The sequence below is a fragment of the Ovis aries genome, chromosome 21 (assembly GCF_016772045.2).
Source record: "Ovis aries strain OAR_USU_Benz2616 breed Rambouillet chromosome 21, ARS-UI_Ramb_v3.0, whole genome shotgun sequence".
NCBI lineage: Eukaryota > Metazoa > Chordata > Mammalia > Artiodactyla > Bovidae > Ovis > Ovis aries.
The window spans coordinates 44,853,705-44,868,960 of NC_056074.1; the positions used below are offsets into that span (position 1 = coordinate 44,853,705).

The 15,256-nt window shown below is 59.8% G+C and overlaps 1 protein-coding gene across 3 annotated transcripts in view; it reads left to right on the top strand.

The window, feature by feature from the left end:
* Nucleotides 1-15,256, top strand: part of OSBPL5 (oxysterol binding protein like 5) — a 71,762-nt gene that overhangs the window by 25,192 nt on the left and 31,314 nt on the right. For all 3 annotated transcript variants that reach the window (XM_027960040.3, XM_060404372.1, XM_042238241.1), the window contains 2 exons: nt 7,347-7,485; nt 9,491-9,573. In XM_027960040.3, the coding sequence (XP_027815841.1) occupies nt 7,368-7,485; nt 9,491-9,573 (201 nt within the window). In that variant the 5' untranslated portion in view covers nt 7,347-7,367. Of the gene's footprint in view, nt 1-7,346; nt 7,486-9,490; nt 9,574-15,256 lie in introns of those variants that run through there.

Below are 15,256 nucleotides of genomic sequence, written 5' to 3' on the forward strand. Positions count from 1 at the left end.
TTAGCTAAGGGTCGGACACGACTGAGCGACTCCACTTTCACTTATCACTTTCATGCATTGGAGAAGGAAATGGCAACCCACTCCAATGTTCCTGCCTGGAGAATCCCAGGGACGGGGGAGCCTGGTGGGCTGCCGTCTGTGGGGTCGCACAGAGTCGGACGTGACTGAAGCGACTCAGCAGCAGCAGCAGGATGAAAGGGAAAGTCGCCCAGTTGTGTCCGACTCTTTGCGACCCCATGGACTAACTATACAGTCCAGTCCATGGGATTCTCCAGGCAAGAATACTGGAGTGGGTTGCCTTTCCATTCTCCAGAGGCTCTTCCCAACCCAGGGACTGAACCCAGGTCTCCCGCGTTGCAGGCGGGTTCTTTACCAGCTGAGTCACAAGGGAAGTACATAGTTGGTTCTTGGCATAAGCTCAGCTTTTTAACCCAGACCTCTGATCACGCTTCTCTGTCTCCGCCCTCCGGGGCTGCCTCAAATAGAAAGGGGGCAGCCGCATGCCGGGCTGCACGTCCGACGGAGTGTGGGAGGCAGGGAAGGGGGTTCGTCAAGACCCGACGCCGTTTTCCTGCACAGGGTGCAGACTGCTTCTGCCTGCAGAAGCCGTGGCCGTGGCTGATTCTGGGAAAAAACCGGAGCATAATTACCCGTCCGAATGCTCAGGGCCGTTGTGCAGACCAGCCGAGGTGCCGGCTGTGGCCCACATGTGCATGTCTGACTCACGTTCCTGTTCCGTGGCAGTGGTGGCATTCAGGTCACTCTGGTTCCTCCCAGCTCCGTTGGGGTCCTGCCTCCCAGCCCCCTGGTGTGTCCAGCATTTCAAGTCACCAGCCACACTCAGGCATGAGGTCACTTGGGGGCCCACATCCACCTGCTGCTTCCAATGCTGGACTGAGAGTGGGCAGGTCCAGACCTCAACCCGGTCTCCTGCCCTTGGCTCTCTCCGCGCCGCCCCAGAGCCCCAGCCCCAGGATGCAGTGTGCATCTGAAAATCAAGCCCTCAGTGGGACCTGCAGGCAGGGTCGCGGCAGGACAGGCTGGGATCGGACCTGCAGCGGGGTCCACGTCGGAACAGGCCACAGTGGGCCCCACTCTCTAGAGCTGGGCGGGTCAGCTCTGCCACAGAGGACGTGCACGTGGGCTGCACTGGCTGCTCCAGTTGGCCCAGTGTCGGTCAGGAGGCCACGTGGGCGGGTGCCAGGACCCGGCCCTGCCCATGGCCACATGACCCGGCTGAGTCAGCTGGGAACACCCAGGCAAGGCCCTGCCGACCCTTCAGCAGGGCAGGCCACTTCCGGCCCCTCTCCCCGGGGCTCAGCCGCTCCAAGGCAGCCTGTCTGGGAAACGTCTCCCTGGGGGAGGCCGGGCTCCCACCCCATCCCTCGGGATCCTGCCTGCCCCCCTGGTTTCTATCCCTGCCCTCAGCCATCTCTGAGGTACAAGGGGGCAGGGGGCTTGAAGCTGTGCCGCCTTGAGGGGACCTTGGCCCAGTCTGAGCCTTTGGACTTCACACGGCACTTTCCCCTCCTGGGACCTTGGTTTCTGTGCGTTTAAAATCGGGTCATGAGATCCACTCCCCTCATCCCTCAGGTGCCATGAGAATCGCATTGCGTGGGACAGCGTTTGTGAAAGGGCCCAGGGCCCTCGGAGGGCCTGTCCGCAGCACAGGGTCTGCAGGAGCCCCGAGTCCAGAGTTCTGAACACTGGTCTGCTGTGTCGGGGAGCTACCCCATGTTCCCATGGGAGCGGCTCAGGCTGCCCAGTTTGAGCCCCAAATGCTGGGACCAGCCAGGGGACAGTAGGCAGGGTGTGTTTCTGGACCTTTATGAGGCTCCTCTTGGCAGGGACCCCATGGTCGCCGGCCTTGGGACCGCAGCAAATTTCTGGAATGCAGATGTGTGGTGTGGACACGGCGGCCAGCATCCTTTCCCTGACGACTGCCACCCTTCCCTGGGATCTGCTGCCCCTCCATTGGGTGTGCAGACAGAGAGCCAAGCAGGCGGCCTTCATCCTCGAGCTCATCTGTGACTGGGGGCATTTCACCCCTCACCTTTCATAATCATTCGGTTCAAGCAGAAGTGGGTGCAGTGTGAGCGTGGGCACGTTGTGGTATGGGGACCAGGCTGTGCGTGCCTGCTTCTGCCACCTCCACCGATTCATGGAGAGCCCCCAGCGGCCCCAGCCGCCTCTCCACTGCCCAGGAACACCTCCCCTGCTTCCACCAGCACAACTGGGCCGGCGTGACCCTGGGCCAGCGCTGGGAATGCTAACCAGGCAGCTGCAGGCACCCTGGGTTGGCCTGTCAGCCTCTCCAGGAGACTTTGTCACCTCCATTCAGAGCAACCCTCCCCTTCACAAATAGGGACCTAACGGAGACCATGCAGACATTGCAGGCAAGGTGGGATACCCCCACCACCACTTCTGTGCCGCCAAGTGGGATGTGGAGCAAGCCCGGGGTTCTGTGGGATTCCTTCTCAGAGCCTCAGCCCTTCCCACCTCCCCAGGCCACTGTGGCCCAGCGGATTCCGGCCCCGGAGAAGCAGGCCGCGCGTCCTGCTGGTGCAGCCGCTAACGCCCCAGGGATCTTTCTTCACAAGGATCGCGTTGTTCTGGCTGGAAGGTGGGCGTCAGGGGGTGGAGGGAGGGGACAGCGTTTAGAGGCCCAGTACTGCTCAGAAGGCAGCTTCCAGCGGGTCGGGGCAGGCAGTGTGTGGGCCCCCAGGTGGGGCACTGTGGGCGCTGAGCCTGCTCTCCCGGCCTCGCTGTTGGCCGCTCAGCCTTGGCTCAAGACAGAGAGCCTGTCACCTGCCAGGTGCCCGAGCCGGTGCTGGAGCTCAGAGACACGGGGCTGGGCCAGGCAGCTCGGAGCCTGACCTGTAGTCCGTCTCTGGGTCAGCACCGCATGGGGCCTGGCTGTCCCCGATGTTGGGGAGCTTTCAGGCCCTGGGGGGACACGGAACTGAGGAGCCTGCACAGACCACGGCGGGGGGGGGGCGGGGCGGGAGGAAGGGGCCGAGCCAGGAGTCAGGGCTGCCTCCCCTCCTGGGCTCCCCTACTGGCCCCCACCTGCACCCCAGGGCTGGGGTTCCTGCCTGCTGGGTGGGCCCCCAGCAGCACCGCCTCCGCCGCCACACCTGCGTGCTATGCTCTGCAGCTCGCGCCCTCCCAGGCCGTGGGTCCAAGCGGGGCAGCGCAGTGGCTTCCCTGGGGCCCCCGGTCTGCAGACCCCTCCTCTGTGCTCGGCAGGGATGGGCCGTCCCAGGCCACAGACACACGGGGCTCCCCTCCCCACTGCCACCCCACATCCTGGCCTCCACGGTGAGCCCCCCTTGGGGGCCCCGGGGTCTCTGGACCGTGGCTCGCCTCTTGAAGAAATGCCCAAGGCTCCTCACCGGGGTACCAGGGCCCCACACACGGGCTGTGCTGGGGGCCATCCCTCCAGGCCCCACAGTGTCCACTCAGACCCCTGGACTCCGTGATCGTAAGCACCAGCCGAAGCCACAGCCAGGGAACAACTTGGGCGCTGTCGACTGAGGGCCAGCTGGGCAGACGAGCGTCGTCCCAGTGACTAGGGGCAACGGGAGGCTGTTACTACCACAGGAGCTCAGCCCAGCCCTCAGAGGCCAGAGAGGTCAACGAGAGGAAGGCGCACGGCGGCCTCTGACAGCCCAGGTGGGAGGAATCGAGGCTCCAAGCGCCCACGGAGGGGCCAGAGAGAGTCTGCCCTCCAGAGAGAGTGCCCGAGCGCTTGGGCAGCTGGCGCCCAGGCCAGGACAGAGGGAGAGGGCCGCCCACCGCGGGTGCGGTCCTGACTGCCGCTGGCCCAGCTGGAAGTCTGTTTCCTCACCCATCCATTCTTCCTTCCCTCCATCCTTCCCTCCATCCTCACGGACAGGCTCCCATAGGGGTCTCCCCTCCCAGTGCTACAAGCCTTCAGCTTTCCCCGGGACAAGGGGACTCGCCGCCCAGGGCTCGGTCAGCCCAGCATCAGGCCGGCGGTCCTCCCGGCTCAGAGCCTCTGAGGGTCTGCAGATCCTCCAGGCGTGGCCGGATTCCGCCTGCCTCCTGCCGGTGCCTGGAGGGCAGGGCCTCATCTGCACCAGGCGTGGCAGGAGGAACCTCACCAGGGTTCCCGTGGAAATCGGCCCCAGACCGACCCTGACCGCCTCTCTGAGGTTCCCCCCTCCCTGGACCCGCGGAGGAGGAGGAGGCTCTAAGCCCAGGGGCGACTGGACTGCCTTCCTTCCCCCCAGGTCCCAGGGTCCCCGAGCCCTCATGCCCCCTGCCAGTCCCTGGGCCTGGCTCTACGGGGACACAGCAGACAGGAGGGACAGCGCTGCCCCCTCCCTGGAGCTTGTGTCCTGTTGGGGAGGAGAGCTAATGCAGAGCGACACTACGGTGACTTGGACTGCACCTCGGGACGTGGCGTCATGTGAGACGGGGGGTGGCAGCCTTCTGGGAAGTGACATTTGATCCAAGGGTGGAATTCGAGAAGGACCCGGCCACCCGGCCAGACAAGAGATGTGGGTGAGGGCATTCGGGGGGGAGCACGTCCGAGCAGAGGCCCCGGCGGGCATGGGCATATTTGAGGAGCATAAATGGGACCAGTGTGGCTGGGGCAGAGTGGGTGACGGAGCCAGGCAGGGAATGAAGTGGGAGGAGCGGGCCGGGGACCTGACGGTCTGGAAAACAGGGACCAGGAGACAGAAGCTGGACTGTGTTCCGAAGGCAGGGAGGAGCCCTGGGGAGAGCGGGCCTGGATGTACCTCTGAAATGAACAGAGCAGCGTCTCGGCCTCCACAGCCTTAAAGGAGACCATGGACGGCAGCCAGGAGTGGGCACTGGGCAGCCCCTGAGGCCCCGCTGGAGAGGAGCCACCCCCGCCGTCCAAGCAGGCCATAGGGGGCCCGCAGGGGCCCGTGCCTGGTCTGGGGAGTCAGGACACAGAGCAGGTATCCTCAGGTGCATCCCGGCACTGCCCTCGGACTGGGGCTGTCGCTCTGGGCCAGCAGTTCAGCCATGGAGATGTCACCTCTGATGTGTTTGATTATTGGGCAAGTAGGAAGGAAGGGAAGAAAGGACATGAGGCTGCTCACTGACTGTCTAGAGAGATTCACCGAGGGTGGTGGTGGGGAGAGAGTGGAGGGATGGATGGGTGGGTGGATGGGTGGATGGATGGGTAGATGGGTGGGTGGATGGATGGATAGATAGGTGGATGGATGGATGGGTAGATGGGTGGATGGATGGATGGATGGATTAATGAATGGATAGATGGACGGATGGATGGATGGATGACTGGATATATGGATGGCTAAGAAGTTGGTTAAGTGGATGGACAGGTGGGAAGGTGGCTCGCTGGATGGGTAGAATAATGGGTGGATGTAAGGGAGAGAGGGAAGGTGGGAGGGAAGATGCTGTGGACATCCTCCACAGATGGGGGGCTCCCAGACCAATGAGGCCACTGGTCCCCGGTTGTTATCTGTGCCGGGGAAAGACATGCAGCCAGGGGCCTCTGTGCCCGCCCCCCCGGTGGAGCCAGGGCCCGTGGCCAGATTGGGGAGCTGAGGGCAGGAGCCCCTCTGCCCGCCCCAAGTTTGCAAGACTCAGCCCCTGAGACGTGAGGCTCCCGGTGAGGGCGGCCTACCAGTGTCATCCCTCATTGTACACCCTGGGGCCCCCGGGCAGGAGCGCGTCTGACTCACCTTGGCTGCCTGCCCAGTGCTTGCGAGAGCTCAGCTGTGGGAGTGGGAAGGCAGGGCCGCCTCTCAGGTGCTGGCTGCCTGGCCTGAGACGCACCTGGGCAAGCCGTGAGTGTCCACTGGGACTCCGACCAGCAGGGGCTGGACCCCAGATGCCCATCCCCGCCCTCCCCCGCAGTGGGTTTGCTAGAAACCTACGTGAACTGATGAGGGTGGGGGATGTGAACTCAGGAGCCATGTTTGAGATGATTCTCAAAAAAAAAAATACCCAACTTCTGTGAAACCAGTTTCCCCATCTGTAAAATGGCACAGGTAACCAGCTTGGCCAAGTGACACCGCAGTGGTGAGGAAGGGGAGGCCACTAGGCCCAGCTGCACCTTGGGGGCCCCCAGGACCCCTGCGCGGGAAGCACAGAGAAGGTCCTGGGGCTGCGGATGGAGCCCTGGGCCACCCTGCCCCTCCAGAAGCCCCACCCAGGCACCCACTGTCCTAGCAGGAAAGGCTGCTATCTGCTGCTCCCACCCCAGGAAGGCCCAGGGCCGTGGGAGAAAGTGGGGCCTTTGTCCTGGGCTTGGCAGGAAGCCATCGCCCACCCGGGGAGGCGGCACAGGGCACCCCCAGCCTTGGAGGAAAGGTTGGTCAGCCAGCCTCTGTGCAGCACGTCCTCAGGGAGAAGACGGAGCGCAGCATCGGGGCCCGAGTCCCCGCTCTGCCAGCACCTGGCCGGCTGAGACCACAGGGCTCTGGGGGCCACGATTTTCTCTTCTGTAAAACGGGCTGACGTCCACTGTGGACGGCTAGCCCCAGCCCTGCTCAGGGTGGGGCTGCGAGGGGCGCGGGCGAGATGAGGGGTGGCCTCCGGACCCGGGGGAGGGCGTGGCCGCCGGACCCAGGCCTGGCGGGTATCGCAGGGCCTTCCCCGGGCTGGCCCTCCTGCTGCGGCTGGGAGGCGGTTAGGGCAGTGCTGCGAAGTATGGAAGTGACTCGGCCGACCTCGCCCTAAGCTCACCTGCGCTTTCTCTCCAGGCGCTTTGGGTACAGGTGTCGGAAACCCAACCAAGTAGCTGGAACAGGGGAAGGCGGGAGGTGGTCTCTCGGTGTCCTTAGGTGGGCTGGGCAGGCCCGAGTCAGAGCCAGACCCAGCCCTCGCCCGCGGGCCCTGGCGTTCTGGGCCACCGGTCTCACTTCTGCGGCCCCCTCTCAGGCAGCGCTCCGCCCTCCCCGTGTGCATCAACGTTGACCCCCACCCAGAGCTCCATCCCCGGGGAGGGGTCGGCGGGTGGCCCATGTCTCCTCCGCTTTGCCGTGTCCAGGGTCGACAAGGCCGCTTTAGCGCCAGCCCTTGGGTGGAGGGCAGAGGGTCCTGCCATACCTGTGATGGCCAAACTGGCTGGTCGGGGCCTGGCTTCCGACTCGGGCCCTGGAAAGCCTGCACTCGGTCGTGCGGCCTTCCTGGGTGACCGCCCCGCAGGCCCCTGGGGCCCTCCATGTCCCGTTTTGGACCTGACTGTATGATGGGGCCCTTGACTCTGGCGTGTCTCTGGTCCCCTTTCTGGGCGGGTGGAGGATGCCTGTGGCCTCCAGGCCCCAGGTTGTCCCAGCCTCGGCTTGAGGTGTGACCAGTGCCCCCCTCCTTCCTTCCAGAAGCCGCCCTGCGCCCACACCATGAAGGAGGAGGCCTTTCTGCGACGACGCTTCTCACTGTGTCCGCCCTCGTCCACCCCGCAGAAGCTCAGTCGGAACCTGCTCGTGGGTGGAGAGCATGAGCTCGATGTGGGTCCAGGTCAGTGCCCACGGGGGGACCCGGTCACCTGGGGGCCGCGGGAGGGCCGGGGGTCCTCCCGGACCGTGTGACCTCAGACATGTCCCTTGCCCTCTCTGTGCTGTCCTGGTCAGGGAGGGAGGGCATCTATCACGTGGAGTTAATGAATAGAAGGCTCATAGGGCCGGAGAACTCCATGACCTGTGGGGCCAGGTTTCACCAACTTGGCTGTGGAGGTCGAGCAGGGGGCTCCCCAGTCCAGGCCTGGAGGCAGATCCTCGTCCCTGCAGAGGCCGTGTGGTGCGGTGGTCCAGGCAGCCTGACCGCAGCCTCTGCCCTCAGGCTGGGGGACCTTGGTCCAGCGCCAGGGCCTCGGTTTCCTTATCTGTAAAGTGGGGGAATGTTAGGACCTGCGCTAGCTGCAGCGGAGTCCTGGGCCCTGGGTGGGGATGGTTCAGACCCGCTGCTGTCGTGCTTGGAGATAAAGCACTGGGCACGCAGCACACGGGTCACCTGAGCTTGCTGGCGCTCTCACAGATCCGGGTGTTAACCCCTGCCCCCACCCCAGGGCCCCACATCTGCCCTGCCCCCAGCAGTCTGAGCTGAGCTGTCTCTGCCACGTCCGTGACCACCATCCCCAGAGAGCCCAGCGCGTCCTTCTGGTGGCCCCGAGGCGGTAGGAGAAGGGCCCCCTCTGGTGCCCAGCCTGGCTTCCTGCAGCCCGCCCACCTTGCTCCCATCACCTGCTTTGGAGCCAAGGAGGGGACCCCAGCCCCTCCAGCCCCTGGAAGAAGCGCAGGCCTGGGTGGCAGGTGTGGTGGACAGGGCAAGGAGACGAGCATGGACAGGCAGAGAGAGGAGCCGGTGCCAGCCTCTGACTGTGGGGCGGCCCGCTCCCCACTCCCGCAGGGCCCCCGCATCCGCCCAGCCCAGGTGGTAGCACCCACTCTGGGAGGCTGCTCCCTAATGGCCCCAGGCCAGGCCCCCCACGACAGCTCCTGAATCCAGTGCGCCTGGATGGCAGGGCCCCTGGGGCATAGAGGGGGCCCCCCATCAGCAGCCAGCCCTCGGACGCAGGGCCGAGTGCAGGGGCGCGTGCTCCTCGGTGACCTCGCTGCCCCAGCGTGCCGGGCTGCAGGACGCCTCACCGCCCCCAGTCTCCACGCTGGCTTTTCTGCAGAGCACGGCTGCGGGGAAGGGGGTCTGCAGACACCGCCCTCTGTGAGCCCTGCCCTCGCCTCCCTGTCAGCATGGTTCTCCCCGGTCATCGCCACATCCGCTCCCGCGCAGGGACCGGGTAATCAGCCACCAGCTGCAGGAAGCAGGCGGGAGTGGCCTCTGAGACCGTCACCCGCTTCTTCCTGCCTGCGAACCTGGGCTTTAGAAACGAGCAGCGGGTGGGGCAGCCACTCCCCCCAGGATCGAGTCCAGGCACCTCAGGCCCCTCTCCCACCGCTTAGTCAACCCAGAGAGGACACCTGCTGGGAAGGGGCACAGAGACAGTGTCCACCCACCCCTGTCTGAGTCCAGCACTGGGGGCAGTGGGGCTCCAGCAGGAGGACTGGGCTGTGGGAGGGGGTCAGCTGTAGTCTGGGTGCCCTGGACCTGCATACTGGGGCCTGCCTCGCAGAACCCCGAAGGCCAGGCCACCCTGGGCCGGGACTCTCATCCAGCAGTGACCCCCCTCCCTGAAGTGACTCCTATCCCAGTGGTGACACCCCCTCCCAGCAGTGACCCCCCTTCCTCCCAGCAGTGACACTCCCCTCCCAGTAGTGACACCCCCTGCCAGCAGTACACACCCCGCCCTGCAGTGACCTCCGTCCCAGCGGTGACACCCCTCCCATTGGTGACCCCCCTCCCTGCAGTGACACCCCCTGTGTGGCTGGCTGGTGGTTATTAGATCTCTGGTTCCGCACCCGCCTTCCCAGCTGGCTTCCTGCCCCACCCAGGCCGCTGGCGCCCGAGGCTCGCCTACCGTGGGCTGGGCCGCCCTGTCCTGGGCCTCACGCCGGCCGCTCTCTTGCAGGGAAGGACATGGAGCCCCACGGCCCGTCACCGACCCGGGATGAAGGGCCCCCAACCCCAGGCTCTGCCACGAAGGTGCCACCGGTAAGAGCCCGGCTGTGGGGGGGCCTGAGGCAGGGGGCCTGCCCAGGGGCAACAGGAAGTGCCCGAGGCAGGGGCAGCAGGCGTCCAGCCCAGCCGCCACCCCAGCTCTCTGCTCCGAATCACGGAGGCTCCTGGAGCTGGAGTCACAGCGTGTGAGCTGCCTTCTCCAAGCTGCCTTCTTGGAGTGACCCAGGACAGGAGAGGGGGCCCAGAGAGGGCTCGGGGACAGAAAGTCATGGCACCAGGGGGCCCGGGCCTGCTGTCATAAGGAACCCGCCCAGGGCTCAGCACTTCCTCCCTCTGGCTTTGCTTGCACCATGCCCGCCCCCCGCACCCTCTCAGGGCCATGCCATGATCTGGAAAAGCACACACATGTGCACACACACACAGAGAAACACACACACAGATATGCCTCCACACACAGATACAGATACACATACATGCAGATACATATCCCATGCACAGATAAACACATACACACAGATACACACACAGATATACATACATACACAGATACACATACATGCAGATACATATCCCATGCACAGATAAACACATACACACAGATGCACACACAGATATGCCTCCACACACATACACACACACACACAGAGATACGTATCCCATGCACAGATAAACACATACACACAGATACACACACAGATATGCCTCCACACACAGATACACACACAGATATGCCTCCACACACAGATACACACACATACAGATACGTATACCATGCACAGATAAACACATACACACAGATACACACACAGATATACATACATACACAGATACGGATACACATACGTACAGATACATATCCCATGCACAGACAAACATATACACACATATGCAGACAGAGATACACACGCACACACAGACACACACAGGTGCACATACGTACAGATACATATCCCATGCACAGATAGACATACACACACAAATACACACAGAGATATACATACATACACAGATACTCACAGGTACACACACATACAGATACATATACTATACACAGATAAACATACACACACAGATACACACACAGGTATGCCTCCACACACACATACACACACACACAGAGATACGTATCCCATGCACAGATAAACATATACACACATATGCACACAGAAGCACACACAGGCACGTAGATGCCTGCGTACACACACATACCAACACACACACTACACACAGATAAACATATACACACAGACATGCGCACACACCCCACAGGTTCCCCAGCCCAGTGCCTCTCGGTGGGGCCCAGCCGTACCCCTCCAGGCAGAAGCTCCGATCCAGGGAGGGTGCGGGGGCCTGGGCACAGGTGTGGGGCGTGAGACATGCCCTTCCTCCCCACAGAGGGTCTCAGGTCAAGGGAGCCCTGGCCCCTGGATTGGAGGCCCCAGTTCTGGCTGTGGGGCTGGGGGCACCCAGAGGCCAGTTCTCTCCACTGTGGACACCCATGGGACCCAGTGACTACAGCCTGGCTCCTCTGGGACCCCACGCTCTGCTCTGTCAGACAAGGGGTTAGTGCTGGTCTCAGGGTCCCCAGTGTCCACCTCCAGTGAGGAAGAAGCCAGGCATTTCGTGGGTCCCCCCCACAGCCAGCGTCCCCCACCTCAGCCTCTAGGGCTGCCAGCTGCTAGGAGCACAGTGGGAATACCTGCATTCGTGTGGAATTTGTTTAATTTAAAAACCTGTTTTGATTACAGTGACATAAATATAGCGAAACGCACCATCCTAACCATGTCAGGCGCGGCTCAGGGGCCCTAAGCACACCCGCAGGGGGCTGTACTGTCCCCACCATCCCTCCTGAGAACCCTAGCATCTTAGAAAGCGGACGCCCTGGCCCTGCCCCCCCAGCCCTCGCTCCCCGCCCCCCCCCACCATCTCTGTCACTGTGAACGTGACAACTTTAGGGACCTCATGTGGGTGGAATCCCACGGATTTGTGATTACCTTCTTTGTGTCTGGCTTATTTCACTGAGCATCGTGTCCTCAAGGCTCGTCCAGCTTGTAGCTGTGTCAGAATTCTCTTCCTTTTTACGGCCGAGTAATGTTCCACTCCAGTACTCTTGCCTGGAAAATCCCATGGACAGAGGAGCCTGGTGGGCTGCAGTCCATGGGGTCGCTAAGAGTCGGACAAGACTGAGCGACTTCCCTTTCACTTTCACGCATTGGAGAAGGAAATGGCAACCCACTCCAGTGTTCTTGCCTGGAGAATCCCAGGGACGGGGGAGCCTGGTGGGCTGCCGTCTGTGGGGTCGCACAGAGTCGGACGCGACTGAAGCGACTTAGCAATGTTCCATTGTGTGGTTGGACTATGTTCTGTTTCTCCAACCATCTGTCAACGGACACAGTTATTAGTTCAGATGCAGGCTTATTTCATAAAAACAGTGAAAACATGCTTACTCCTCCTACAACCCGGTGAAACGAGACCCAGTGAAAGCACTTTAGACTCTGTCTGGAGCACTCGCCTCAATTTCAGATCTCACTCCCTCAGTCAAGACGTCTGGGCATCCTATCCAGGCAAGGCCTGCAGGTGTGAGGGACACAGTCATGGATAAAATGAAGTCACGTGGAAGCAACCTAGATGCCCATCGGCAGACGAATGGATGAGAAAGCCGTGGTACATATACACAATGGAATATTACTCAGCTATTAAAAAGAATGCATTTGAATCAGTTCTAATGAGGTGGATGAAACTGGAGTCTATTATACAGAGCGAAGTCAGAAAGAAAAACACCAATACAGTATATTAACGCATGTATTTGGAATTTACAAAGATGGTAACGATGACCCTATATGTGAGCCAGCAAAAGACACACAGATGTAAAGAACAGACTTTTGGACTCTCTGAGGGAAGTCAAGGGTGGGATGATTTGAGAGAATAGCATTGAAACGTGTATATTCAGTTCAGTTCAGTTCAGTCGCTCAGTCGTGTCCGGCTCTTTGCGACCCCATGAATCGCAGCACGCCAGGCCTCCCTTTCCATCACCAGCTCCCAGAGTTCGCTCAGACTCACGTCCATCGAGTCCGTGATGCCATCCAGCCATCCCATCCTCGGTCATCCCCTTCTCCTCCCGCCCCCAATCCCTCCCAGCATCAGAGTCTTTTCCAGTGAGTCAACTCTTCGCATGAGGTGGCCAAAGTACTGGAGTTTCAGCTTCAGCATCATTCCTTCCAAAGAAACCCCAGGGCTGATCTCCTTCAGAATGGACTGGTTGGATCTCCCTGTAGTCCAGGGGACTCTCAAGAGTCTTCTCCAACACCACAGTTCAAACACATCAATTCTTCGGTGCTCAGCCTTCTTCACAGTCCAACTCTCACATCCATACATGACCGCAGGAAACACCATAGCCTTGGCTAGACGGACCTTAGTCGGCAAAGTAATGTCTCTGCTTTTGAATATGCTATCTAGGTAGGTCATAACTTTTCTTCCAAGGAGCAAGCGTCTTTTAATTTCATGGCTGCAGTCGCCATCTGCAGTGACTTTGGAGCCCCCCAAAATAAAGTCTGACACTGTTTCCACTGTTTGCCCATCTATTTCCCATGAAGTGATGGGACCAGATGCCATGATCTTCATTTTCTGAATGTTGAGCTTTAAGCCAACTTTTTGGCTCTCGTCTTTCACTTTCATCAAGAGGCTTTTAGCTCCTCTTCACTTTCTGCCATAAGGGTGGTGTCATCTGCATATCTGAGGTTATTGATATTTCTCTCGGCAGTCTTGATTCCAGCTTGTGTTTCTTCCAGTCCAGTGTTTTTCATGATGTACTCTGCATAGAAGTTAAATGAGCAGGGTGACAATATACAGCCTTGACGTACTCCTTTTCCTATTTGGAACCAGTCTGTTGTTCCATGTCCAGTATATTACCATATGTGAAATAGATCACCAGTCCAGGTTCGATGCCTGAGACAGGGCGCTCAGGGCTGGTGCACTGGGATGACCTTGAGGGATGGGATGGGGAGAGAGGTGGGAGGGGGGTTTAGGATGGGGACACATGTACACCTGTGGCTGATTCATGTCAATGTATGGCAAAAACCACCATGATATTGTGAAGTAATTAGCCTCCAATTATAATAAATAAATAAATAAAATTTAAAAGAAAGAAAATCACCCCCCCAAAAAAAAGAAACGAAGTCCCCCTCTCCCGGAGCTTACATTCCAGAAGGAAGATAGGCTCCAGATGAAACAAGTGAGTCGGGACTTGTCCGAGGCCATGGGAGGAAGGAAGGAACAGCTCTGGACGCCCCAGGTCCTTAAGAGAGACTTGGGGCTGCTATAAAGGGGGCAGTTCTGGGAAAGACACAAACTCTAATAGATATAGGATAATAAACAGAACATCTGTTGTTGTCCAGTCACTCAGTCCATTTTTAATATGGACACGTATTTAATAGATTAATATTAGGTATTATGTTCTCTATAAGCTGAATATAACATATAATGTTTAACAGCATATTAAATGTTTAGTGTGCAGGCCTTCATGTGCATATACACATGTGCGTGGGTGTGTGCACAGTTACTCAGTCATGTCCAGCTCGCGCCCCCATGGACTGTAGCCCACCAGGCTCCCCTGTCCATGGGATTCCCCAGGCAGGAACACTGGGCTGGGCTGCCATTTCCTCCTCGGGGGTGGGGGGTGTGGCGGTCTTTCCAACTCAGAGATCAGACCCATGTCTCCTGCATTGGCGGGCAGATTCTTTACCACTGCGCCACCTGGGAAGCCCATATCTACACGCACACACACACACACACACACACACACACACACATAACATACATATCATATGAAAAATAATTGTAACACAGAGTGGAGCCACATGTAACCTTGTTCTGTATTTTCCGAGTCTCCTGTAAATGTGTTACCATACTTTTATTGTGTAGTGTTAGTCGCTCAGTCGTGTCCGACTCTTTGCGACCCCATGGACCATAGCCCGCCAGGCTCCTCAGTCCATGAGATTAACCAGGCAGGAATACTGGAGTGGGTTGCCATTTCCTTATCCAGGGGATCTTCCCGCCCCAGGGCTTGAACCTGCCTCTCCTGCATTGCAGGCAGACTCTTTACTGTCTGAGCCTCAAGCCCTAGATACTTCATAATTTTAAAAAAAAATTAGAAATAAATATATATCATGTGGTTTTCCAGGATATAAATTCAAATGACATGAAGTCAACCGTTTTGAGTGAATAATTCAGTGGCATTTCTCGCGTCCACACTGTGGCGCAGCCTCCACCTCTGTCGAGCTCAGAAACGGTTCCGTCACCCCAGAGTGACCGTACGAGCGGTCACTCGCGTCCCCTCCGCCACCCACAGCCCCCGCAGCCTCCACTCCGCTTTCCGTGTGTACAGATTTGCCTGTGCTGGACACGGCGTGTCAGCGGGGCTGTGCCATGTGCGGGGCTTTGTGACGAGCTGCTCCAGCAAGCCCCGTCCAGGCTGTGGCGGGTGTCAGGGCTGAGCCGTGGTCCACGGGCTGGATGGAGCCAGGTGGTTGGTTGTCCGCTCGTCAACGGGGCACACCTGGGCCATCTCCACTTGTCGGCTGCGCGGAGCAGAGCTCCCGTGAACACGCGCGTGCAGGTGTCTGAGCCCTTGCTTTCACTTCTTTGAGTTTGTACCTCAGGGTGGGATGGCCAGATGGCAGTTCTGTGGCAAGATGGCTTTCTAGAAGATTCTGTATTT